The 25,973-nt window shown below is 51.7% G+C and overlaps 9 protein-coding genes across 9 annotated transcripts; 6 read left to right on the top strand and 3 right to left on the bottom strand.

Annotated features, from left to right (window-relative positions):
* Nucleotides 1–1,960: 1,960 nt before the first annotated feature.
* EDD37DRAFT_659302 (uncharacterized protein) lies at nt 1,961–3,221 on the top strand (the record flags this gene model as incomplete). Its single annotated transcript, XM_062819031.1, has 3 exons — nt 1,961–2,310; nt 2,358–2,721; nt 2,772–3,221. The coding sequence occupies 3 exons, from the start codon at nt 1,961–1,963 to the stop codon at nt 3,219–3,221; spliced, it is 1,164 nt and encodes a 387-aa protein (XP_062667502.1).
* A 799-nt stretch (nt 3,222–4,020) lies between these two features.
* EDD37DRAFT_567937 (selenocysteine lyase) lies at nt 4,021–6,471 on the bottom strand (the record flags this gene model as incomplete). Its single annotated transcript, XM_062814168.1, has 1 exon — nt 4,021–6,471. One exon carries the CDS (start codon nt 6,469–6,471, stop codon nt 4,021–4,023), a length of 2,451 nt encoding a protein of 816 aa, XP_062667501.1.
* Nucleotides 6,472–7,189: 718 nt separating this feature from the next.
* Nucleotides 7,190–7,851, bottom strand: EDD37DRAFT_652970 (uncharacterized protein; the record flags this gene model as incomplete). The annotated part of the gene is made up of 2 exons (XM_062818507.1): nt 7,190–7,723; nt 7,777–7,851. The coding sequence occupies 2 exons, from the start codon at nt 7,849–7,851 to the stop codon at nt 7,190–7,192; spliced, it is 609 nt and encodes a 202-aa protein (XP_062667500.1).
* A 405-nt stretch (nt 7,852–8,256) lies between these two features.
* On the top strand, nt 8,257–9,494 carry EDD37DRAFT_125112 (uncharacterized protein). The gene is made up of 2 exons (XM_062809369.1): nt 8,257–8,795; nt 8,888–9,494. Exons 1-2 carry the CDS (start codon nt 8,582–8,584, stop codon nt 9,247–9,249), a joined length of 576 nt encoding a protein of 191 aa, XP_062667499.1. The 5' UTR covers nt 8,257–8,581; the 3' UTR covers nt 9,250–9,494.
* Nucleotides 9,495–10,267: 773 nt separating this feature from the next.
* EDD37DRAFT_125065 (uncharacterized protein) lies at nt 10,268–11,842 on the top strand. The gene has a single exon (XM_062809368.1). The coding sequence runs from the start codon at nt 10,621–10,623 to the stop codon at nt 11,419–11,421; it is 801 nt and encodes a 266-aa protein (XP_062667498.1). The 5' UTR covers nt 10,268–10,620; the 3' UTR covers nt 11,422–11,842.
* Nucleotides 11,843–12,356: 514 nt separating this feature from the next.
* On the top strand, nt 12,357–13,569 carry EDD37DRAFT_612116 (alcohol dehydrogenase; the record flags this gene model as incomplete). Its single annotated transcript, XM_062815331.1, has 3 exons — nt 12,357–12,849; nt 12,908–13,406; nt 13,455–13,569. The coding sequence occupies 3 exons, from the start codon at nt 12,357–12,359 to the stop codon at nt 13,567–13,569; spliced, it is 1,107 nt and encodes a 368-aa protein (XP_062667497.1).
* Nucleotides 13,570–13,987: 418 nt separating this feature from the next.
* EDD37DRAFT_568521 (uncharacterized protein) lies at nt 13,988–17,902 on the top strand (the record flags this gene model as incomplete). Its single annotated transcript, XM_062814192.1, has 2 exons — nt 13,988–15,940; nt 16,052–17,902. The coding sequence occupies 2 exons, from the start codon at nt 13,988–13,990 to the stop codon at nt 17,900–17,902; spliced, it is 3,804 nt and encodes a 1,267-aa protein (XP_062667496.1).
* Nucleotides 17,903–21,634: 3,732 nt separating this feature from the next.
* Nucleotides 21,635–23,533, top strand: EDD37DRAFT_652966 (regulatory protein SWI5; the record flags this gene model as incomplete). Its single annotated transcript, XM_062818506.1, has 1 exon — nt 21,635–23,533. The coding sequence occupies one exon, from the start codon at nt 21,635–21,637 to the stop codon at nt 23,531–23,533; it is 1,899 nt and encodes a 632-aa protein (XP_062667495.1).
* Nucleotides 23,534–24,160: 627 nt separating this feature from the next.
* Nucleotides 24,161–25,973, bottom strand: EDD37DRAFT_638562 (uncharacterized protein). The gene is made up of 4 exons (XM_062817109.1): nt 25,810–25,973; nt 25,081–25,684; nt 24,903–24,958; nt 24,161–24,827 (listed from the first exon to the last, which is right to left on the bottom strand). Exons 2-4 carry the CDS (start codon nt 25,635–25,637, stop codon nt 24,589–24,591), a joined length of 852 nt encoding a protein of 283 aa, XP_062667494.1. The 5' UTR covers nt 25,638–25,684; nt 25,810–25,973; the 3' UTR covers nt 24,161–24,588.

Raw genomic sequence — 25,973 nt, 5'->3', positions numbered from 1 at the left:
TTACTGAAAATAGTCCTGACACATATCTCGGTCTCCTCCGTTTCTGTTCATACACTTTATGCTTCGATTTGCGGCTTCCTGGCACGGGTCATAGTATTCTGAACTGCGCTTTCTGTCGATTCCATGAGGTTAGTATACTTGAGGCGGAGGACCGAGGAATGAGTAGCGCACGATTGGAAAGCGACTTTCGACTTCTCCCATTGATCTCCCTGGCCAGTAGACTCGCTCGACGTTGTTGAAGCTGCCATGTCGTCGATCGACAAAATCCCGTCCGGGACAAGTTGAAGATGCAGGCTAGCGATCAAGATGCAGCTAACCCTGTTCTCGATGGCGGCCCGTTGTTATCGATAAGCCTAGTGTCATTTTCAAGTTCAATTTCATGCCGGCTTTTGACTATAGAACAATACCCCGCCATTCGATCATCGGCGGTTGACACGCGACTCAGAGGTCCATTGCGATCATCGAGATGCAGAAGCAGTTCTAGATCAACCTCGTTCAACCACTCCTTGCGCATTAAGACTAGAGAAGGAATTACCCGTCAGAGCTAGACCATACAAGTCATCAACAGGAGAATATCGGTACAAGGTCGAGATTTACTTTCATCCTTCATAACTCTGTTCATGGCGTAGTCTTTTCCCAACAACATTGTTCGCCACGGTTATACTCATGACGGGTTTCGAAAGGCATCGTCTAGCCCTAGCCTGCCCAAAGCCTAAATACCGTCAGCAGTGCTCCCAGGCATCACCTAGGATCTGCCTTTATATCAAGCACGGTCCACCGCGCCTTGGTTGGTAACTCCATTGTGCGGATGAGACAGCCACAAGCGCAGCCGTTGTTCCATCACAAGGCGCATTCACCAACCTTATGACATGTAGGGGCGTCAAAGGCTGGCTAGATCTTTGCTGCGATAGTGCTCGACTGAGGTGGTCGGAGACAATCTTTGACGTGGTCAAGCCGTGACTGGTCAGCCATATGCCCAGGGAAGCTTTCCGGAGCCCGCCACGATACCTGTTTTGGTCAATAGATCCATTACATGCACCGCGGGGTCTTCCACACATGGAACGACCTGGCGAAACATTCCCGCTCCGGTCGCTGTCATTGAATAACAAGATTGTAGGGCGCTATAAGACATCAAGGGCTGCTTCCTGAAGTGCGGCTGTGACTCCGAATTTCGACATTGAACCGTCGGATTCTGAGATTTCTTTGCGGTCATGGGATTGTGAAACAAGACCGGAGCTGACCGTTCTGCTTGCTGCCCTCCTCATGGCCAATGAACACGGAGATGGTTCCGGGAAGTAATTCGCCTGGCCAAAGAATTCCCTGAGGATGTGCACATGTGAAAACGTCGCTCTTAGTCACCGCGGGGTGATTTTAGTCCCAACTGAGTATCAAAATCCCATCTTCTGGCGGTGACATGGCGGAAGCTGATAGTCTCCACGCGACCTCTTTCCGGACATCCCCAGGTCTGTTAGATGCTTCGCCGAGAACGGATATCCACTATATGACCCTCTTGATAGGCGATCGAGATAACGATATTGATAAGACCCCGAATCGAAGCACTTTCAGGTGGCTGAAGTATGCTGCCTTGTCAATGTTCCCATTGTTTCTGTCTGGTGGAGATGTGGTGCTGATCTTTGAGTGGTGTCTGTGTCGCCTTGCTACCTTGTCGAATCGTCTATTCCACAGTCTGACGTTATTTTGAAGTCTTAGGAGGACATACACCTTACCAAGGTTGGTTGATGTTTGCTGAAGCTTCCTCAGGGACTTCCATATAAGTCTCCACGCTTTGTCTGTATATCCATTAACAACGACGTTGCAAACTCAAAACTCAGACTCATCTCCGACCTTGACAGAATTCGTTGTTTGACTGTTTGAGTGCTTGGACATTCACTGCTGCATTCCTTATCCAGTCATACCTAGCCTCGTTCTGGTCTTCAAAATCGGCGTCAAAGTAATCAAAATGGCCTCAGTAGATGTCCTCCCTCCTCCTCCCACCACAACATCCTTTGGTGCAATCAAGAGAAAAAGATCAGTTTCGAAGATCGACATGGCTCCCAAGCTACCGAGACACATTCCTTTCGTGCCTGCACAGCACCTCAGATTCCAAAGTCCCGAAAGGATCTGGACTATGGCGGAGATAGGCATGGCAGACAGAGGCGTTTCGCCCAATGCCGTATCAGTGCCTTTCCCTCTCTTTACCGAAGAGGCGGTTCATCAGATGCGAGCAGAAGTCCTGAGCAAGCCCGTCTGGGATAATTGCAAATACTCCAGTAATCTCGCTCAGTGTCAGCTGAGAGGGTTTGCCCCAGAGTGAGTTGCTTGACGGCACCGGGCAATCACCATGCTAAATGACATAGGTATGCACCCTTCATCTATGACGTCTGGCATAGTCCAGAAGTCCTTGAAATCGTCTCCAAGATCGCTGGTGTCGACCTCGTTCCTGCAATGGACTTTGAAATCGCCCATATCAATATCTCCTCCACTAGTGACAAGGAGCAAGAAGTTGTAAAGCAGGCTTTCCAAGAGAAAGAGCATCGGGACGCTGATGAAGGCGTGTCGGGTTGTCCCTTCGAAGACGACCAGCCAATTGTCGATTGGCATACTGACAGCTATCCATTTGTCTGTGTCACGATGCTGAGTGACTGCACAAACATGATCGGCGGTGAGACAGCATTGCGAAAGGGCGACGGCGAGGTGATGAAAATTCGTGGCCCGGGCATGGTGAGTCAGGCCTTCGAAGGATCCTGTATGGGAACTGACTTGAAATCAAGGGGCACGCCGTCGTGCTTCAAGGACGATATATTGAGCATCAAGCGCTGAGAGCTCTGGGTGGCTCCGAACGTATCACGATGGTGACCTCGTTCAGACCTAAATCTGCCTTCGTCAGAGATGATACGGTTCTCACCACGGTGCGATCAATTTCCGACCTCTCTGAACTCTACTCTCAGTATGCAGAGTATCGTCTTGAGATGTTGGAAGAGCGTGTCCGAGCTCACCTCAAAGCAATCCGGGATCACAAACGTGCTCGTCGCAGCTTCGATACTGCGGCAACGAAAACTTTTATGGTTGAGCAAAGGAATTTCTTGGACTCGATGCTTCGGGAAATGGTCGATGATGAACTCGTCACCGTGGGAATCACGGATGAGTCTCACTTGTTGAGCGACGACTTGAAGTTGCACCAGCGGAAGAAGACACGCCTTCAAATCGAAGACAAGGTCTAGAGGCGGTTCGAACATCATGACGACATGAACTTCATTCGTGATATTGCACTGCATCTGATCCGTATAGCGAGTGCGTTGCTGCTTGTGTTCTGGTGTTGCTGGTGCTATGGGGACCTCATTATGGTCTCCAAATGAGATTTTGTCGTAAAGGTGTAGCTACTTGTACCTCGCGGAGACCATTCACACATTAGGCGCATACAGCTGCGCTCTGCTCACATGTAGAGAAGATAAGTCATTCGAGGTTGCTTGGCCCTTGTTTCCTAGTCAATTCGGGGGTCTCCGATTGTAACAGTTTAGTCGTGCAAAAAGGCAAGATGAGTCACTGTCATCAATACCTGCGGACCTCGATCAGATGGTCAGCGTAACATGGCAGTTCACCTCCAGAAACGACGGATGCTGCATGATCTTACCTTGACTAAAAGAGACTCTGACATGTTCATGCAGCAATATCAGTCCGAAGTGAATGATAATCAGAAGGAAAATTAGAAGACTCTCGGGGAGTAAAGAAGAAACTCCTCATTCCAATTGAGCTTGGCAGGTGCAAACGAAATGGCGTAGCCGCGAACCACTTTCAATCCCGCTTCACTAGCCCATATCGAAGTTGGCCGAGTTGCTGACACTTCAGACAGTAGCAGCGTCCTGCCAGTGATTCTTGAGATGTGTGAAACAGGATAAGTAGGTTGATCGTTCGATGAGGAAGTTCATCCCACCTGTTCCGTAATATTTTGTATATTTACAGTAGGTATCTAAGTACCTGGGTAGATAGTAGCTGCTCTGCTACCGCTGGGTGACACGCAGGTCATAAACCAAAGTACGGCGTTACACGATCACCAACCTGGATGCTGATGGCAGTCATCTCTTGTAACCCTAAGCACATATGCATGCCAAACCAGACTCTTCCATCTTTCCTCCGTGTCTTTGCGAGAGTGCTGAATGGCTCCTGCCTTCGTTTTGCACTTTTCTGATCGACGCATACCATCTGACATCGTTGACATGGTCCTAACATCTCAAACGTGTTATTAACTTCATCCCCGATCTGTAGACCGGTCCAGTCATCTTCAGCGTATGGGTTTTCGAATTGCCCTGCACCCGGATCCTCGGCAATCACAATGTTCCCTCGAAACGAGTCGGCAGCCACTGCTTTGCCAACACCGCCATTGTGCTTGATCTGCTCGTTGAGACGATTCACGCTTGACCGCGAGACCAAGAGGATTGGGCTCTCATTGGCGAGTGCGATTGATCTTCCGACCTTCGTGGCGTCCTTGCCCGTGCCAGGTATACGTACTCTGACTTGTCGAATCGTGCCGTGACCTGGAAAACGTGCCAATGTGCACGGGACACCTAACACGTCCGTGAAGAAGCCTGCCACTTCAGGAGATGTATAGACGTGTACATCGACATCTTCACCGCACACGTTCGACGACTTGTTGGTCGTGCTCTCACACGTATTGATCGAGGACATCGATCTTGGTTTTGAATCCAGACTCACTTCAAGCTTTCGAACTCTGGTAGAGTCCAGCTCAGCCGTAAGCCTGAGCACATACCTCTGCAGGTCGACCTCTGGTCGTACAAGAGCCATACGCGGAAAACGTTTCTGACTCATAGCAATATTTGTCCCTTGGTGTACGAGACACCATTCTCTATCCCATGCCAGGCCTTTCACACCAACATCCCAAGACACGCCCGGCGGGATTTTGTAGGCGGCACAGCTCTTGATGGGAAAAACCGCCAGACTTTCCACGATGAATTTGTTGACCTGCGGAGCTGCTGACAGATTTCCCACCGGCTCTGTCGTGCTTGATTGAATTGGATTCAGATCAACGTAGAACTCTTTCAAAAGGTCAACGAAGTCCGTTACATCCTTGGGGCTGCTCATGGCCCCTAGACTGACTCGAATGACACCCGTTGGTTTACCCTGAAGGACATCGTTGTCATCACCACACCTGTGCCCGGCTGCATAATTCCGACGCAGCTCGTCCGGCGAGAGACCAATATGAGTTGCCACCCCTCCAGGGTTGCAGAGTTGGCCAGTCCTAAACTGAATATTCTTGACGATTCCGAGCTTCTCGACCTCGGAATTGCTGATATATTTTCCATCCGAGTCTCTGAGGTTGAAAGCAATGACAGGCCCTTGTCTCGCGTCCTGAAGGAGTCCATTGTTGTATATGGTACAGAGTTGATGCCCATTGGCGTGGCGTAGATCACGTAATTGTGCACGTAACGTGTCTGCAAGATAGCTCGCGTGTCTCGAGACCCTGGACATAGAGCCATAGAGTCTTTTGTGCTGTTCCATAGCCAATTGTAAAGCGACGATGTTGGTAAATGGAAGCGTTCCATCCTCGAGCCGACTATGCAGCGATGTCTCCTTAGTTGCATGCCAAGCATCACCAGATACTGTGACCATGTCCACGGTACCGCCACCGAAGTAACGTCGCTGCAGGAGGACTTTTGCAGAATCCTTTCGGACTATGAGCGCACCCAAAGGTGGAAATCCGAATATTTTGTAGAAGCTGACCGCCGTAAAATCGGGAGCGGTGGAAGCGTCGGAGAGATCGAGTGCTGCGGTCGACACCAGAGCGGCTGCATCGAGGAGAGTGTAGACAGGCTGACTGTAGGACTTTCGCGCATGTAATATTCTTTGATTCCATTGGAGTGGCAAGCGCCGACCAGTCATGTTTGATTGAGCGGGATATGCAAACAGCGACAAGTCCCCGTTGCTGTTGGCATTTGGATGCTCAAGCCCCGACAACCAATCCTCAACCTCGCCGTCACCATTGAGACACGTGCTGCTTCTTGATGCAAGCTCTCTGACACCTATAAGGCTGGTGTGTGAGTCGATATGATATTGATATCTAAAGCCATTGTCGTTATCACGAAAAGCATCAGCCACAAGCTTGATGGCTGCAGTGGCGTTGGCAACAAAAACCACGTCAAAAGAATCAGGGTCGGCGCTGAAAAACCGCAAAACCTGTAGCCGAACATCGTCGATTCGACGCGACGACAACTGCGACGAGGCCGAGGCCGAATGAGGATTCCCAAATAGATTCTGTGTCAACTCTCTGGAATACGCGTCGATGAGACTTTTCGCGTATAATGTTGTCCCTGCATGATCAAGGTAGGTGGTGCTGGCGAGAGACGGGTACTCTGCTTCTCGGACCTTATCAATGTTCGTGATCAAGCCGGTGTCAGGGTCGATTGTTGCCACGGATTTGATGTCTTGCGCTGCCGCTCCATAACCACTGCCGTCCATCTCACGGTGGCCAATCCTGCAATATACCTCGACTTTGCGCCAGTGTCTTGAGAACTGTGCCCATTGACCTTGCGAGCAGATGGGACAAGAAGATGATAATAAAGCAGAGAAAGATGAGATGAGCGTGAGATGAAGTGGGCACAGATTCCCAAAAGGAACGAGGCAAATGGTACGAGCGAATGTACGAGTAAGACGGTGGTTGCCACGGATTGCTACTGATAAAGGTGGGGAGATCCAATGAGTCTCTGAATATTGGAAAATGTAAGAGAAGGACATCGGCCACCTCCGGCATGGCAGCCGCTGATTCCAATTGGGTGTCACCACCACCTTACCAGTATCACTCCACAGAGACCTCATACCCTCCACTCTTTTCATACATATACAGATCGCAGTCTGGTCTGGGGAAACCACCAATCGAAGAGGGCATGGTTTCTGTCACAAGTACACGATTCCGTGTACTGCAGTAGTAAGCTCGAACACGACATTGCTCATCTAGCAACTTTATGGCATTTGATCCCCTATCCAGTTCATCCGCCCAAAATCACATCCAAATGACTCACAGACCTGCTGAAAAAACATGCTGAACCGCTAATACATCAGTCTCCCTCCAGCCAGATTATGTGGACATCGTATGCAGCCAAACCAAGGAAATTCGTGAGGACCACCATACCAATCCTGCTGTGGTGTCCGAGCAGTTCCCGCCTCTTTATTTGTCGATTCAAACATAGGTGCGGCGTCGACTGCTACTCCTTCTTGAGCCTGAACGAGAGTGGCCCCTTCTGCTGCTATGTCTCGATCTCCTGACCTCCTTAACAACCACTCTCTGTCGCGATTCGTGACGGTGCAGGAAGAGCGCAAGGATGAAAGTGAAGAAAAAGAAGACCGTGTTCATGATACTGAATGCCCACGAGGCTTTCAGCATGGTGCAGTTCTTGTTCAGGTTGAGTGCCCATGATGAGCCACTGCTCCGACCATAGTATCCAAAGGGACCAAGATTGACGTAGATGGACCCGGTCGTGAAGTTGGCACAGTTGGCCTTCGAAATGCCTCGGAGCTCGTAGTCTGCGGCAACGAAGGCCCCAACGAAGCAGAGATCGATAAAAGCAACAAACAGAGCAGAGCGTCGAGTCGATCCGAGACGCAGTAGAGTCGCAATAGCCCAGGCGCAGGCTAGAACGGAAACAATGAAGAGGACAAGGATGAAGGACGGCGTCAATTGGTTGTTGCTGTTGAAGCCAGAAACGAACCACGCCTAGAACTGGTCAGTATGTTGACAGCGACCTCTAGGCCTGAAATGATGCATACCAGCATGCCAATGACCGGGATAAGCGTGAGGATCTCAATAATTCTCCAGAAGGAGAAAAGTAGACCTCCAAGCATCTTGATCGTAGGCTGTGTCCAGGCAAATTATGATCGTGTTCGTCAATTCTGGGAGTTCGAGGGCGCAGTTGTCTGTGCTGGTGGTCACGGCGCGATAAGGGCACGGAAGGACGGCTGCGGGGTATGGTCTCTGGGTGTCACAGGCCACTGGCAACGGATCTTGATGCACAGCGCACGGTCGACAACAAGAACAGAGCAAGGGATAAAGCGGAATTTCAAGAACCAGATAGAGAAGATCCGAATATGCGCAAGGATGTAAAAGAAGAAGAAGAGTCCTCTCTCAAGCGAGGAGGTTGGGGTTGCTCTCTGTTTCTCTCTTGATTTATGCTTTGATTGGGCGTGGCTGGTAACGAAAAAACCGGGATAAGCCATCGCCCGACACCTTAGTTAGACCACTTAATTAAAGGTAGTCGAGGCTGCTGCCGTCATTTCTACATGGTTTAATCGCTAGTGAGGCAACACACTCCTTGCCTTGGGTAATTTACTCGGGTCATTCCGAACTGCTAGATACCGTTACCCTACATTCCTTCTCTCGACACTGACTTTCCAGCACGACAGCAAAGAACGACGGTTTTGCACCAGGGATGATTGATTGATACCCTCACAGCTCGGCGGTCCGTCTTGACGTCTTCAACACCTTGAACAGCTTACATCGGGGATAAGGCTTGCGTCAATCACGATCGACGCTCAATGCAGCTACATATCAAACAACCACTGCTCCGACAACGAGATGGCCGAAGCCACGCAGCGTGAGCTGCCTCCCGTGCGCCATAGTCTATCAAACCCGTCCGACCAGGAGGCACTTGAGTTGGACCAAAGCCAGGATCAACCTTTTTCCACTCTCCCAGTCACAATCACAGACAGGCGCACTCCGAGAATTGTACGGTGGTGGAGAAGTCATGTCTCTCTAGGTGTTCCTCATGCGAAGTGCCGTGATCACTTGGGTAAGGACGACGCAAATGGATGATACTGCGAGAACTTGCGCATAATTGAGTTGTTGCTCTTGTCACACTGGCTGATTCTCCCCTCGTCGCAGCAAATGAAAGGACATTCCTGGGTTATCTTCGTACTGGCCAGGCGTTCGCCATCCTAGGGGTCATCATAGCGCAACTGATGCAACTTCAACATAGCCTGCATCCCAATCCGGTTCTTGGCTTCTTTGTCGTCAGTGTGCCATTATCGTCGGTGTGCCATGGGTCCGCTATCCTCATTTCTATCCTTGGAGCTAGTCGTTTCTTTCACTGGCAACAGGAGATGTCTCGGGGTTATGCTCTTTTCGGTGGATGGGAGCTCCATTCTGTGGCAGTACTAACTACCCTGGTATGTAGTGGCAGGCAGGCTAGGGTGTACGTGTTGACGAGATTTAGGTTATCGCATGCCTATTCTGTCTCGTGCTAGCTATCAGCATCAAGGAAGACTGATGTGCGTTGCCTTCATATCGTCAGGGTTCAACCAGGGCACTTCGGCGGTGCTGCATTGCATCACTGTGACGAAGATGTCCCGCTATCCTCCTATGCAACATAGCTTCCGTAGAAGTTGGGTTCCGATGCATGCCGGCAAGCAAGAAAGCTAGATTTCTTTGGTGAAGTGCAGTGAATGGGCGAGTGGAGTTGGGCTCGCTTGACATTTGCGTCCGGCGACGGCAGAAGCAGGCAGATTCCAAGGACAATGGCGATGCATTCGCCCTCTTTAGGTATGTGCTCCCATTCAACAGAAGGAACTCGTCCACTTTGGGCCGTGCGGCATCACTCGTTTCGGCGATGCAACTGCAAGGCAATCCAGCAGCGTTCAACAGTGCATGCTGAAGAGGTTCAACATGAGTTCAGACAACCGGAGCACAGCACCGCTGTGCAGCAAGTCTCAATGCACACTGCACCAGGGTAGGCTTCCGATGGACAGGTGAAGATTGTGGTCACTTTTGACCTGAGAACAGAAACTATCGACCTCACTTCAAGTTGATATTGGGTGAACTAAGTGCGACGGTTCCTGGGCGAAGGGTTCTAATGCTCAATCCACCAAATCAATCTGACCGCCACAGCAGGGTTGCGGATCCCGCTGCATAGCCAGTGGCACTGATGTCGACCTTGATGGCCGCTTGGTGGCTGCTATGTGCATATAAGTCTGCCTCGCTACTGGGGTCACACTGAACCTGTTGCAATACCAGCACATTTTCTGTGGTCATATTATCCCTAATGAGAAGGGCAGAATCAGCTATCATATGCGGCCATCGGTCAGACATCCTCTCAGCCTCTCCGAGAAAGTTCCCGTATGGAGGCTGTACTCCTGCAGGCTAAGCTGAGTCCAATGGGAGCGTCGCAGCACGCGCCTGTTCACAACCGCAGGTCACGTGCACTCCCTCCCCCATGGATTCGTCTTCCTTCTGAGCTTTTGACTACATTTCTCAAGAGTATCGGAGTGCATCGGCATGCTCTACAAGGACCGGTCGAGTCTAGTCGAGCCCTACGCCCAACACAGATTTTGAGAAGTTCGCTCCGCATGGCGCTGGTTGTGCTGAGCAACAGCGGGCTGGTGCTACAGTGCAGTCACCATCGGCAATGCGTCTCCAGTGAAATTTGGTCCCTTCGCTTGCCATCATCATACAGTCGAAGGTTTGCACCTTATCAGTGGAGCGACCTCATGGTCTTTTTTGCGAACCAGATGACCGCTAGGTCTATACTCCATGGCTGAGTGGGCAGCTGAGATATAAATGCCCATCGGATCCCATGCTCAGGACGAGTGACCTTGCACACAAAACCCAAGACGTCAGATATGTCGACCTTCTTCGACAGATTCGACGATCTCTCTTTACAAGGAAGTAACATGGAGTTTCCCAACACTTTGGGAGACAGAAAACCTGTCGTCCGAGACATCCTTGCCTCGTTCGTACGGGATTCGTTCGCGTCTGAGTACAAGTGTGATGTTTACGACAAGATCGACGAGAGCCAAGGGAACCGAGAGTTCAAGACCTGGGTAATTCATGATGACTTTGTTGGCACCATGATGCAAGCGGGCTGCTTTGACCGGATAGTATGGGAGGTGCTCAACAAGTGCCACCCACCAGACGTTCGAGCTCGGATATTCCTTGAGAAGCTGCAACAACGGTTCGCCGCAGGATTTGATCGCTATCAATCTCTTACAACCACACCGCCACTGGCCGACCAGGTGCAGAACACGGTCATGGTTATAGCTAGCTCCTTCATGCGGACTGCCGAAGCTGCTCGCCAGGACTTGCAGCAGCGGACGGAAGGAAGACCAGCGACTGTGCTTTGCTTGCTCAAGGTTCTTGGCAAGGTCTGCCGCTGTCGGCAAGACGTTGCTGCTGTACCTCACAGCAGCCTGTTCTATCACCTGATCGTTGGCGCACCTGCCGCGGAGTCAACCTTTCTGCTCGATGCACTCGAAATACTCGAGGATGGCTCCATTACAATGTCCGGCGAATATCTCAGGGACATCAGGGATCAACTCGTTGCGATTTCAGGACGGCTCCCAAATACTGTGCCAGTCGCCTACCGAAACAGGGTGGGTGAGCTTACCGGCGCTGTTCATGCTAGACTGGCCGGCCCTGCTTAGCGACCATGCGGCTCAAAAGTGTTACATGGGCGGAGAAAATCTCATATCATCATGTCATGCTGGAGATGGCCACATTTACGACTTCAATCGCCTGAGGATCTCCGGGTCATTCGACCGTGGGAGGCTACGGTTGTCGCAGGCTATCGCGATTGATCACAAAATGGCTTTCTGGCTGCACTTTGGTCTGCTACCTGCGTTCGCCTGTCTCGTTGTGTGTAGTTGTCTGCGATGGATAATTCTAATATCATCACAATTTTACGCCTGGCCTGACCTGCGCTGGGCTGTCCGAGAGGTTTGGTCCATGCATCAGTACCTAGGTACTCTTCTCCTGGTCACCAGCACCTCTCATTTGCAGGCACTATCTCGGCTCTTGACTTCGGTATATTTCTGTCCGTGCACGGCATTCCGCGGGGTATTTTCTCCACGAGGGGTACTCGAATCAATCCGCATGCCGCCCCAGAACGCCCAGCCCCAGGGGGTCCCAGGCTGTTACCTTAGGTTGGGCCGAGGTTCGCGAATAATAAAATGGGTATGTTTATCTTTACCCCTCCACCCAATGTTGTCCCTCACGCGCTCCGAGAAGCCACCTACGAGTAGACTCTATGCCAACTGACTCGACCAGTTCGAAGATCAATTCCCAGCGAGGCCTGGACGCCCAATGCCCGCCTGGATTGTCCCCCGCAATCCTTTCGCTGAGTGATGTAAGGCTGGACACTGTGGACAGGAGCCGATCCCATTTCCGGCACGAGCATTTCATGCCCCTCTTCATGAACGAGACCCTTCATTCCGCGGTGGTACTTAATATGAGTTAAGGGCACCGCGTTCTCATCCCCTCTGTCAATATCATACCTGCAGGTCGCTTGCTTTTGACTTCATCCACCGAAATCCTACCCTAGTCCTGCTACTGTCCTCTTCTCACACAACATACCGTCAATATGGGATCCGTTGAAGTACCTTCGCGGCACAAGGCCCTCATCTACGACAACCCAGGTAGTATCTCGACCAAGCTCGAGGAGATTGAAACCCCCAAACCTGGCGTAAATGAGGTGTTGATCAACTTGACACATTCAGGCGTCTGCCATAGCGACATGGGTGTCATGACCAACTCCTGGGCGTGGCTTCCTGCTCCCACACAAAAAGGACAAGTCGGTGGACACGAAGGGGTGGGGACTGTAGCTGCCTTTGGATCTGGCGCCGAGAGCTCTGGCCTCAAGATCGGGGACCGTGTAGGCATCAAGTGGATGGCCTCCGCCTGTGGAAACTGCATACCCTGCCTCGCTGGTGCCGATGCATGTTGTACCGCTGGCAAGATCAGTGGCTACTACACTCCAGGAACATTTCAGCAATACGCCCTGGCACCCGCTCACTATGTGACTCCTATCCCGGATGCTCTTCCCAGTGACGCAGCTGCTCCCATGCTCTGTGGAGGTACGGTCCCTTGCCTGTCTTTGATGTGATGCAAGGTAACTGATTGCTTTTGATGCAGGTGTCACGGTTTACAGCGCCCTCGTCAAATCCGGAGCAAGACCCGGCGACTGGGTCGTCATTCCAGGTGCGGGAGGCGGATTGGGACATCTGGCACTGCAGATTGGAGCCCGCGGAATGGGTTTCCGCATGATCGGTATCGATATGGGCGAGAAGGAAAAGCTCGTCAAGGAGTGTGGCGCCGAGGTCTTCTTTGATCTGAGCAAATACGGCCGGGATGACGAAGGCACCAAGAAGCTGGTCGAGGATGTCAAGGAGGCCACTGGAGGCGTCGGTGCCGCCGCTGTTGTAGTCTGCACCGCCAGCAATGCCGCATATGCTCAAGGCTTGAGCTTCCTCAAGTTCAGAGGGACACTGGTTTGCGTCGGTGTCCCGGAAGGAGACGCGGTCCCCATTGCGACTGCGGACCCCGCCAGCATCCTGGCACTGGAGAAGCGTATCGTGGGCAGTGCGGTTGGAAACAGAAAAGATGCCATTGATACTCTGGAGATGGCAGCTCGGTAAGCACGACCATTGTTTGTGGTCGAGTATGCACTAATTCTGTATAGGGGTCTCGTGAAGACACATTTCGAGACTCAACCTATGAGCAAGTTAACAGAGGTGTTTGAGAGGATGGACAAGGGGAAGTTGCAGGGACGAGTTGTCCTTGATCTTAGCGGTTAGGCGAGCTGGAGGACACCCATGTATTTATGAGACAATATTAGTGACGTCCAGAAGGACATGTCAAACAACTTCGCTTCCAAAATGAAGGAGTCAGCACACTGTTTACAGTACTCGGTGTCTTAGAGATTCGTAACCCACTTTAAGTAAGCAGGCATCAAACGCGTTTTGCACAAGGCTGAGGTCTTGACTCCATACGCCGGCCGCGCCCCAGATTGGAGCATGTGCCCCAGCTTCTGCGAACTCAGATCAGACTGCGAAGTTCTGAAAAAGGCATCCATCAATGAGCTCTTCCTGCAACGGGGTCGCAATCCCCAGTCTTATTCAAGTATAGTCTGACTGACTTTCTCTGCTCCCGGTGCATATCAATGGAGCGGCAAATATTGGCCTGTGCGACAAGGCCGTCACTCTGAAAGACAATATGAACCCCTACAATCAGCCGTACAACTATTCGCAGCAGACTCCTGGTCCACCACAACCCCCATGGCAAGCACCTCCACGCAAGTCAGGATGGGCCGATCCTAGATTCCAGCATACATCGCCTGTATCGCCTTACAATGCCGGCTCCAATGCGTTTGGGCCGCCCTTGCCTCCTCCCCCGCCGCCGCCGCCTGCGCCCAGCCAACAAGAGCCTCCTCAGTTTGTTACGTCCGCATGGGGAGTGGATTATAACCAGTCAACTACTTCACAGAACTACGATGTCAGACCTCCTCTTCCTCCCCGGCCGTCGAGTGCGACAGGTGCGGGTCGAGTCAGTCCGCAGCCGGAGTTCGCGCCTGCCTTGAATTATCACCACCAGCAAGCACCGTTGCCTCACGTTGGAAGCTACGAACAGTCGCAGCAATATAGCACCCCATGGAACGATCCATATCAGTCAAGACCTCCTTTCCAAGACTCGACGCTTCCCACACCTACACCGCCGCCTCCTCCGCCCCCTCCACGCCCGGCTGCATATCAGGCTGAGATTCAGGCTCAGTATAGTCGACTTAACGCTCCACCAACCGAATACTCGCACAAGCCTCCTTCTCATCACTACGAGCCACAGTCGCAGAACCCATGGACATCTCAAGGCCCTCCGGTGACCGCTCCTCCCTATTATCCAACGGCACCCTTGCCGCAGCAGGTGTTCGGTACAAATGACGGTCCCTTGGTTTCACCAATTGAACCAAACAATGTGTCCTGGAAGCAGGAAGGAAAGACACATACAGCACAGCCACCCAATGACTACCAAACATATCAGAAGCCATATGAGGGCGTGGCGGCGCCCTCACAGACGTTTGGGTTTGGCGGTCCTTCTGACTGGGAACACTATCAGCCTGGAGCACCAGCCGACATGTCACCGACAAGTCCTCCCCTACCGCCTCCAGCCACTTCAAGTCAAGGTCAAGCCCTGAACCCCGTGGAGCAAGTACATGTAGACCCTCCTGTGCCTCAGTCACCAAAAGAAACAGTAGAGATCGGGGTCCATAGCCCAGTGTCTGCTCGCAGACCCTCGCATCCGCACTCACGGACACATCAAGTCGAGTGGTCACAACCACAGAGCAACGAGAATCCGTCGTCTGCCCGTCGTCAAAGTGATCATGCATCCATACGCTCGGACAGTCTGAATGGCGCTGGCGTTATCGACAGCGTCATTCAAGCATGGAGCACGCCTTCGAAGTTGAACGGCGACCGAGAAACAGCTTCACGGCCTGTTTCTCGATCTTCTACACGCGATTCGTCGCCGGAGCCTGTCTCGAGGGTCAAGCCACTGGATCCCTACGCAGATCTGGAGCCAGAGTTCAAAGCGTCGCTGAAGAGATACGCTGCCATGCTCAGGAAGGAATCATCTGCCGAGCCTGATGAGGAGAAGTTCGAGGTATTTCAGACGTTCGTCACAAAAGAGCTTCGTTTAAGGAGTCTGCTCTATGGAGTGGAACTGAACAAAGCCACAAAGGAGGTCAAGAAAACTGCTAGCCTTGCAGATATGCAGGCAGCCCTGCCGCAATCAGTGGTCAAACAAGGACAAATCGAAGGTGTCGGAGCCGGCAACATGGAAATTGCACAGCCAGTGGCTTTCACGGCCCAACAACCGTCCCATCAACAACCACCAGTGGGAGATGTGGTGCCATCATCTCAAAGCCCCGCTGATGATCGGATAGAACAACAGTCCCAGACTAAGACAGAGAAGGTTGGCAGCGTCGTGCCTTCTCAGCCGCTTTCCTCGATTAAGCCGTCTGTGGCAGCACCCGGTCAACCTGTGAGCAATGCTGCTGCCAAAGACAACTCAGGAGGCGGCCTGAGTGCTATCGTAGAAGAAGAGGCTTACAGTCCGGGAGGACGTCCCAGAGCTCCCGTGATGACAGCAGCAGCAGCAGCAGCACCAACACTGAAAGTAGTACATGACTCTATGGACAACCCAGGTGCTGGTGTGACTTCACTTGCCGAGGAGGAAGCCTACAGTCCTGGCGGTCGTCCCAGACCAATCAATTTTGTCGGCAGAAAGCCTGCAGGACCATCCATCAGCATGTCATCAGAAGGCCAAAGTGATCCTAACCTTTCTTTGAGTGCACCTTCACCCAGCAACAATGGACCAATGGTCATGGAAGACTATGTTACACTACAACCACCATCACCGAGTGTGAATGCACCGATGATCGTGGAACCAGAGATGCCACAACCGTTGTCAAGTCGACCTTTGGATATGCAAAGGCCTGTCGTACCAATAAAATTTGAGCCTTCTCGGCCCGCATATACCCCTTTTCGCTACAGTACGGCTGGTCAGGATGAGAAGGCGCAGCCTTTGCAGCCCGCGGATCAAGCATACTCATCGTTACGGCATGCGGTGACAGATTCTGGGCGGTTGATGGCGCAGGAGACGTTACTCGGTCCAGTCAGGCCCTCTTCCACCACAGGAAAGCAGGAACATCAAGAAGCATTCATTGGTCTGATTAGAAAGCAGAGCATGGCCATCAGGCAAAAGGCTCCCCAGCCACCAAGTGCCATAAGAGCTGGAGACGATGCGGTCAAAAGCGAGCCTCCGCCGGCCATGCGTATAGGCACGCCAACGATTTTACCACCGCAAGACCCGTTGAAGCAGGCTGTGACTGCCTTGCAATCACTCTTGCCTGCGGACTTTTCCGTTGACTCTATCCAGCATCCCAAAATCAAAGAGCTAAAGACCAAAATTGTGGCTGTGCCCGATCAGTTTGGGTTCATCCGTGAGACTGTGGTCGAATGGGACCGGACCAACCGAGAAGTCCGAAAGCAGCAAGATGCCGAGAGACGGGCTCGTCAAGAGGGATCCGAGACTCACATTGATGGACTATTCAACGATAATGAGATCGGCTATGCAGACATTGGAGAGCTGGAAGCCGAATTCAAACTGTCTGAAGCTGATCGAAAATATCAAGAAAACCAAGGAGAGCTCGAGTCTTTCACGGCACAAGTATTTATGAAAGTGACCCAGAGACTCCAGAAAGAGATTGACGAGTTGAAGCCAGCCTACAACACGGCGATAGACCTTTTGGACCGGGAAAGCGAGTCGATGAGTCGTTGCTTCAAGCTGGAAGGCGACCGAGCAAGCATGTCCGAGGTCATGAACTGTGCGCTCAAGGTCTTCAATAAGATCGAAGTCCGGCATCGTAAGGTGGCTGAGGCGAATGTTGAGCGCGAGAGGAGACGGAAACATCTCGAGCTTACGATTCTCTACACGAACAACGACAAGGACGGCATGAAGAGTCTGGAGAAGGATTTTGAGGTCGCCGAGAAGGCGCAAGCGCTTCATGAAGCTCGTGCCAAAGACGAACGTGCAAACAAATTGATGGACAGCTTTGACCGGGCTACCGTTCGGGGACTGGGTGACAATCAATTGTTCATTGACGATGTCCTGGCTAAGCTAGAAGATGTCAAACGGGTCATCTGGTCCGACGAAGACGGGTCGCTGAAGAAAAAGCTCTACGAGCCTGGAGGAGCGCGAGATACGCTGTCACTGGCTCAAGATCTGGTCGGAGTTGTGATGGCAGATTCACGCAAACTACTCGCTCTGTCCAACGAAGGCGACGGCCTGCTGAACGATGCCGATTATGGAGTTTCGGTATCGGAAGCCCGAGTCGGCAATGCGGACAAGAGTACCTATAGCAGCCTAGAAAAAGAAAAGGCCAAGGAAGACGCGAAGCTAGTGGAGGAGATGAATACCCGACTGGCCAGTGTCACCAAAAGCCCTCAAGCTGCCATCGCCTTGACTCGCGAGGTCATTGATCGGATAGGGGATGACCCGGCGCACCAATATCGGATAAAGAGGGCACTCGAGGCGGCCAAGCAGCGTAACGCAACGGCCGAATCGCCCAAAACGTGAAGATGGGAATTTATTCCGTTGGATGTATTAGCCACATCGATCTGGAATCCCGGTTTCCGAAAAAAAGGATAATGTATATATTTATTGGCGGACATGGACCAAGATCAAGGATGCCACGGACGCACGGATGAGATCTGAGCGTCCTGAGGCGCAGGCGGCACGGGTGGCGGAGGCACCATTATGTTGGGTAGGTAATGGATGGGTGTGTCTGACTTGCATTTGTTTCTGCAAGATGCTTCAGGGATGTTCCTTGCCGGGGTTCGATACTATGATAAGGAGTGTCAAGACCGACGTTCTGGGGGAGTGTTTTCCCGCAGCATGGAGGGGTGAGGCTTGCGTGTCTGAGTGTTTTGGAGAGTGCTGTCAAACGTCCCTCCGCAGAGAGATGCATGGCCACAGACATGAAACCTGGGCGGACTCCATCAGAAAGTTGTGCACAAGGTGTCTTTTGCAAGCAAGAAACAAGGCCAGACTTTTCACTAGCCACTTGACGCTCAGGCCCTCCGGGGCACGCCTGTGGCTTCAACTGGGATGTGGCCTGTTTGGGCCCTCGACAAAGTTTCAGCAGCCCCACGAGTGCGCACGAGTTGACGAGTTACGACATTGTGGCTGACGTCTGCCCGTTTTTTGGGTCTGATGAGATTCCTCATCATGTGGTCACAGTTGAGAGCTGAAAAGACGATATTGACATAAATGCGAAACTCACGATCTGGTCGATGATCGGTCATAACGATGAAGCAATCGTGGCGACACGTGACGGGCAATGATGAAGATGACCATCGTGGCTGGCTCGTAACTTCGTACGCTATACTCGGAGCTGAAGCGGGAAAACAGTTGACGTGGGCGGCCGGGGGGCGGGCCTAGGTGCACTACGTCAAAGGGTTTTCAGGTGAGAGGGCGTGGACTGTGGCGATCACAGAAATAGATGAGCGATCGGAATATTCTTGATACAAACGATGTGGGTAGGCAATTGAACAGGCAGCCGAGGTCATTGGGGAGCAGGGGTTTGGCAGCATGTCTGAGACGAGTGCTCTAGCTGGTACAGTAGGGCGGTTAAGCTGCTGCAAGCTTTGTGGAGGAGAAGAAGAAGGAGAATGAGAAGGCCATGAAAATGAAAGCGCATCAAATTTGACATGCAGAATTGACAGCTCCAAGACCGAAAAGAGAAGTGTTGCTGGCTGCGTTTGACGAATTCGGGCATGAGGCTTCGTTAAAGATTCGGGTCAAGCAAGAAAATGGAACGAAAGCCGATCATGCGTGAGCGCGAGTGACGTCTGCAATGATCAATCGAAAGATAAAGTGTCATTAGCCGTTTATGGGTTACTCTCGTTAGCGCTACTGGATTGACCAGCCTCCGATGACATGTTTTTTGATGTAAATCGAGGGATTTGGATGAGGAGAATTGATCATCATCTACTCCGTATCCCTCGATATCTCATCGATCAGAGGAAAATAAACACTACGATGACCTGTGAAGCGACCCGTTGAGGTTTGTCTTGTGTGTTAGTAGCTGGTTGTAATAACAACTACTCGTATTCTGTGGCTTACAATGGACGCGTGTGAGTGCGTGTACCTATTTGGCTATTGCTGTATATCAAGTGTCATTTGAACTTCATTTACCACCTGCAGCGGACGCCGTTCCTGGGCCGATGCGGCGATGCGAACAGTTGATGATTGGCCGAGGAGAGAACTGAGAATCAATTGGCGTCAGTGATCAGCCCTTTTGAACTCTGTTCCTCAACACTGCCACAATCCAACTCACCACAAGTCCAGTGAGTCCACCACAGCTAACGACGATGAGTCGTCCTTATGCTCTTGTCTCATCATCTCGTCGTTGTCTCATCCATTTCCTTGATTCTCTTGACCTGTTTCTCGATCCCCCCCGTTCCATCGTCAAGATTGTTAGAGATCAAGATCAGATAAACTGAGTGGCGCCATTTAGCACCTAGCGACAAACCTCGGCCGCCTTGATCGATCTATTGTTCTACCGCAAGTGGTGCACCTATTATTCTCCGCATCTGCCCTGTCCAGGTGTCCACTGTCCACTGGCACTCCAGGGCCACAGACGCCCCATTAAATTCTTCTTCTGCACCCTGCAGAGGCGCCCAAGGAATCCTTCCGACGCCACTTTTTATCCATCCCGGCTTCCCATTGCGAAACCAAACCCAAAGAGACGCCCACGACGCCACCGGAACAAAAACCACAAAAAGGAGGGTCGCTGACTTTCCACCCAAGAGGCACAGCTCAGCTTCTTTTTGAGCTTGCTGCTTCACCTACAAAGTTATTTTTCCTGGTCAAGAGCGACCAAACACCCGGTCATCTTCTTGTTCCACTAGATATTCAACCTGTCAAAAAAAAGGCTGCTTCAATTGCTCCATTTCTTCAAGTACCACCCGTATCCACCGCCACGGCCCTGGTTCAACTCTGAAGGTATCCAATTGATGATACTCTTTGACTCGACCCTGGATCATCGTCACGCATCGTCACTCATCTAGCTACCGAGTCTAACGGATCAACTAATTGCACTGGTCAGGTCTCGTATGGTTGACTCTGCTTTCCTCTCCTCTCAACTCAATAATAACATACCACAGTATTCCTCCGCGCCTGCGCCAACCCTCTTCAACATTCCCCAGCTATTGACCCAGTACTACTAGTACTGCCGCCACTACTCACACTACCTGCTGATCAACAAAATCCATCATTTGCATCGGTGGCTGTCGAACATCAGCGCCTCCCAACCAATCCTTCCGCCCATCGCTGCCTCTTCAACAAATCGGGCGTCATTTCAACTCGCCTCGTCTCCCTGCCGTTTATTCCTTCCTCCACTGCTCTATCACCACTACTCCCGAAGCGACCGACTCTCGACTCGACTCGCTTCTGCCTTCCGAACAAATCATCGCCATTCTCACCTGCCTGGCCTTTTACTCCTCCAACAACGAACTCTTCCACTTAAACGTTACAGCAATCGGTCCTTCCTTTTCTGTCCTACTCAATCAAACCATCACCGTCGTTGTTCAAGCCCATAATACGAAGCGTTGCTGTTTTTACCACGCTGACGCATCCTGCTGTTGCATTCGTTTGCATGCGCTGCTGATTTCCGACTGTTGCGCGCCGCCCCTCCGCGATACCTGCAGGTTATTACCCTCGCAAACCGACCTCATTCTCGATTTCGACAAACAATTCTACTGCTTTCACTCAGGCGACCCAGCACTCTCTCATTCTGTCGATCGAGGCGTACCAAGCGACGGCATAGACAGCGAATTGCTCGCCGCAGATACAAGATCATTGTGCAGAACAGAACGCCCGCTTCAGAATCCGACCTCAGATCGATCCTGCGCAAACAGGCGCTGCGTCATACCATGCTGCGCATTGTCGCTCATCATATCTACAAGAGATAGGATTCAAAGTTCCAGCGGGGTTGTTGCGCCACTTTGGTCTGTCGCCAGCACAAGCATCGCTTGAAGCATCAAGTGCGGCTGAGAGAGTCCCAAGTTCAGCCGACTCTAGTTAACGTTAAACCTACCTCAACATATGTTTCGCACAAGGTATGCCTTTCAGAATACCTCAGGGTTCTCCTCACCATGTGCACCCACAACCAGCTCCACTTCCATTCGCCCTCAGTCCCGCAAGTGTCTCCGTCGAAGCGACGAAGGCAGTTGCGGCAGTAATTCCAGCCCTTGCTACCTGTACTGTTCATGCTAACAGTATGTTGATGTAGGCGATCCTAAACACATGTTTATGGCTGAGTCGAACATTGATCCACAAATATCCCAGACGGGGTCTTCGACAGCCTCTCCCACGTTCCTTAAACCAACAAGTCCTGTACAGCGTCACTCCAAGTTCAACCTAAGTTCCTCCGACGATTTTGAGCCCTCCTCGAGGCCTGAAAAGCGGCCGAGACTTGAAGCGCCTCTGTTGACTGCTGCTGCTGCTTTTGCTCAAGAAGCTCCGGCAAGATCACCGAGGTCTCCCTTGCCCTCATCTCCTTCGACAGGAACGAGTCCCAATCCGACTCGACAAGCACTGGGCGCTCTGATGGGCGCAAACCAGCATGCCACGAGCAAAGCTCCCGAGTTCGGCTCCAGTGATGCCCCTGACCCTACCACCGCTATCAGTCAGGCGTTGAGCGAGATTACGGAGAACATTTCAAAAACCTCCCCAACTTCCGCCGATATACCTACCAGCGGCGATGCTCAAACAAGTCCCACCAGCTTGTCCAGCATCGGGACACTGGATAGTTTGGCAGCCGCATCTGGTATGACCACAACTGTGGGGAGTCCTCAACCGCTCGAAGAAACAGTCCATCAGGTCGTGAATGCCGCCGAGGCGGGCTCAACCTCACCCTCGGAAGGATCAAAGGCGTTCTCTTATCCGGCGCTTCTGTTGCAACCCCAAATGAATGAAGGCGCTAGACGAGGGATGAGCTTGCCTCATTCCGGCACACGACAGGGTACGAGATCTCCTTCCAGCAAGAAGCACAGATGCCCCTACTGTGCCACCGAGTTTACTCGGCACCACAATCTGAAGAGCCATCTGTTAACGCATAGTCAAGAAAAACCCTATGTCTGCTCCACCTGTCAATCCAGGTTCCGACGGTTACATGATCTCAAACGTCACACCAAACTACACACCGGCGAGAGACCCCATATTTGTCCGAAATGCGGCCGCAAGTTCGCTCGAGGCGATGCCTTGGCCCGCCACAATAAGGGTCCTGGCGGTTGTGCAGGTCGAAGAGCCAGCATGGGCAGTTTTGGTGGAGACGATGATGCCGAAGGTGATGAGTCCATGGAGGGTATTGTGTACGGCGAGCCTGAAACGATGGACGATGAGGGACCGGCAGGCAGCAGCACCACGCCCCGTATCCGTCGTCAAGCTCCTTCTGGAGACGACACTCCCGACCCCCATGATGACCATGCCTCTCGAATTCCAAGCACGTACCCTCCTATACAGGGTCGGCCTCCGGGGGGAATGGCTAGCGGCGTGTTTCCACCTCGAACAGGCTTCAACCCACCCGCTGCCGGACCAAGCAATGCCGGTGCGCCCCCACCATTTCCACAGATGTCCGGCTCTTCATCTGGCTCACGGCCATCAATCTCAAATGCTGTGTACGCCCAAAACCCAATGACAGAAAGCCCAAAGCCGCTATCACCAGGTCAACAACATCGAGGTTCGGTAGCTGGAGGTGATGGTCGAATCCGTTCACCAAGCATGACACATTATCAGCAAGGTTCGTATAGTCGAACGACTGGTACAGGATCGGCATTGAGTGTACCAGCAGGACCACCTCAACTCCCACCTCCGAATGTGTTGAACCCACCAGACCCGAGATACACCTTACCTAGTCAAGGTGGACCTGCTCATCCTCCAACTCAACCTTCGGGACCTCCAACACATATGAGCGGTAGTGGGCCGCTGTCGTCTCACAGCAACAGTCTATCCTCCAGTCACCACTCTGCTCATGGAAGTGGCGAAGCGTCCAACATGTTTGCCAAGGAAGACAGAATTTGGGCATATGTCACCAATTTGGAGCAGCGGATCAACTCGATGCAGGAAGAGATAAATTCTCTCAAGCATCAACTTGTGAACAGCACACAACAGCAACAACAACAACAACAACAGTCACGAATATGAGGGACTTGTACACTTTATCAGCAACAACGACACCTAGTAGAAGAGTCAAACATGCGAACACGAAAAAGATTGACTGGTTGGGGAGAAAAACGTAAGTACTGGGTGTGTTTTCCAAAAAGGGCAAAAAGCATCAGCCTGCGGTCGGTTGGGCTTCTATTCATTTCGCTTGAACAACATTATAGATACCCCCCCTTGCGTCGCATCTATGAATTTTATTTCCTTTGGCGGGTGAGGGAAGAAAAACACAGAGAACATGAAATGTGTGAGGAGAAAAGAAGAGAACCCACTGGATGGGATTGCGAACGAGCAAGAGAAGAGATTGGCACTGGGTTGAGGGTAAATGACTACCAAGTGATTATGCTTACGTTCTTCAATGTGTATATGTACGAATATGATTATGTGTGTGTTGTGTATGAGCAAAGAGAACAGACATTCGTTGAGAGAGTATGAGGACTGCTGAGCAGCAGAGCAAAGAAAAAAGAATAATATCCTCGAATTGAAATGAATATCAACGTCACTGTTCGTCCCGCGTTTGTGCCAATATGTGGTGTATTTGTTCTTTGTAAGCATGAGCAGCAATAACTTCCGTTCTCGAGCCGGTGAGTGCCTGTACTCACGGTTGTAAAGTAGAAACGTAGAAACAGAATGTTCATTTGGATCGTTGTATATCTAAATGTCTTGTGATAGTATGACCAAGGACCAGGAACGCATCGTCTCTTCTCCAGTACTCTCACGTCTCCACCTCCATCTCCATCTCCATCTCCATGCCCAGGACTTTATGAACCCCCCCAGTCAGCGCGCATAGTAGTGGGAGTTATAAAAGTATACATATCACCATGCATGTGTACACCAACTGGCGCGATGACCGCGGCCGACGCTAAAAATATTATTGTGTGTATATCGTGATGCCGGAGAGGAAGGGCACAATCGGTGCATTGGTATATGGTATAATGCATGTACAACTCGTATGGTCCCAATTGAGATGGCTGTGATGTGCTGCGCTATGATGTTGTCGTGGTCATGGTGACCTTGGAACCATCCAAATGGAGAGGTTTTCAAGACGGAGCCGAGAATCCTTCGACATCGGTTGAGTTGCTTAGGGTTTCGAAGCGTTTGTAATTCTGCTCGTATTTGTCGATCTTGTTCATGATGGCGGCGTAGGCGTCGGTGCCGATGACACAGCGCAGAGGCGGGTCTTTCATCACGGCCAGTTCGTACATTGCTTTGGCGCCTTTGGCTGGGTCGCCGGCTTGTTTTCCGTGACGGGCGGTCATGCGTTCTCTGGCGTCCATGTCTGTTGCGTGTTAGTACCGTACGGATACGGGGTGAGGGATGGGGTGGAATGGAGGGGATGCTTTCTAAAACGTACGGTCATATGCAGGATGGCGGTCCGCAAAGGTCATACTGCGGCCAGGCCAGTCTGTTCTGCGAAACAGTCAGCAAAGAATGCAGAAGACAGCCCACGCTCATGCCCATGATCCGGAGTGGAGTTGATATCCGGTGCGCAAGGCCACTTGTGGGTTTGGTTTGCTTGCGGAAAGACATACCTAAATCCACCGGGCTCAACACAAGTAAACTTGATACCCCACTCAGGCTTGACTTCAAGACTGACGGCCTCTGTGAACCCCTCGACAGCCCATTTACTCGCGCAGTACGCGCTGAATAGCGGTACACCTCTCTGCCCGCCGATACTGGTGACTTGTTGAATCAAGCCGCCTTGAGGCGTTTGACGGTCACGCATCACCTGCATGGCCTGACGGGTGACGTCCATGAGGCCGAAGAGATTGACCTCCATTTGTTGACGGATTTGGTCGTCGGTGTACTCTTCGAAATTGCCGGCGAGACCGTAACCGGCGTTGTTGACTACGACGTCGACGCGCTTGAATTTCTCGAGGGTGGCGTCAAAGGCCTCTTTGATGCTGGCTCGGTCTGTCACGTCGAGGCGCACGGCGAGGTAGTTGGATGAATTTGTGCCGCTGAATTTGAGGGATGATGGGTCTCGTGCTGTTGCGACGACGGTGTCGCCTCGGTTGAGGACTTCTTGGGCGTATTCCTTGCCGAATCCTGTGGATGTGCCTGTGATAAGGAAGACGCGTGGGGCCATGGTGACTAGAGTGCAAGAGAGTTGGTTTGCCGAAACAGATATTTAATCTGGTGGTATGTGGTGAGTATGTATGGGCAGGCTCGTATTGAAGTCGATAAGCTAGTAGAGGACGGAAGTGTGTGGTGGATAACGATGGTGATAAGAATTGTTGCAGGAATGGGTTGCCTCTTACTTTGGGTGTCCCGATAGTGAATCTATATATGGTTGATCCTGCTTCGGGGTTTATCCTTGGAGCGCTTCCTTCACATAGACAAGTTGAGGCTCTGGGAAACCCTGCAATATATGTTTTTCAAACCCCTGAACCTGACGTCTAATCAGTAGTCAATGACCAAAAGA

Source organism: Exophiala viscosa (assembly GCF_022695815.1).
Source record: "Exophiala viscosa unplaced genomic scaffold EDD37scaffold_10, whole genome shotgun sequence".
Classification (NCBI taxonomy): domain Eukaryota; kingdom Fungi; phylum Ascomycota; class Eurotiomycetes; order Chaetothyriales; family Herpotrichiellaceae; genus Exophiala; species Exophiala viscosa.
This window is presented reverse-complemented; position numbering and strand designations above follow the sequence as displayed.

Excerpts from the sequence above, each read along its gene's own strand:
- EDD37DRAFT_125112 (XM_062809369.1), top strand. The coding sequence starts at position 8,582 with ATGGCCGAAGCCACGCAGCGTGAGCTGCCTCCCGTGCGCCATAGTCTA. Across the intron at positions 8,796-8,887 it reads GAAGTGCCGTGATCACTTGG|CAAATGAAAGGACATTCCTG; the intron begins GTAAGGACGACG and ends CCCTCGTCGCAG.
- EDD37DRAFT_125065 (XM_062809368.1), top strand. The coding sequence starts at position 10,621 with ATGTCGACCTTCTTCGACAGATTCGACGATCTCTCTTTACAAGGAAGT.
- EDD37DRAFT_638562 (XM_062817109.1), bottom strand. The coding sequence starts at position 25,637 with ATGGCCCCACGCGTCTTCCTTATCACAGGCACATCCACAGGATTCGGC. Across the intron at positions 24,959-25,080 it reads GTTGAGCCCGGTGGATTTAG|AACAGACTGGCCTGGCCGCA; the intron begins GTATGTCTTTCC and ends ACTGTTTCGCAG. Across the intron at positions 24,828-24,902 it reads CCGCCATCCTGCATATGACC|ACATGGACGCCAGAGAACGC; the intron begins GTACGTTTTAGA and ends AACACGCAACAG.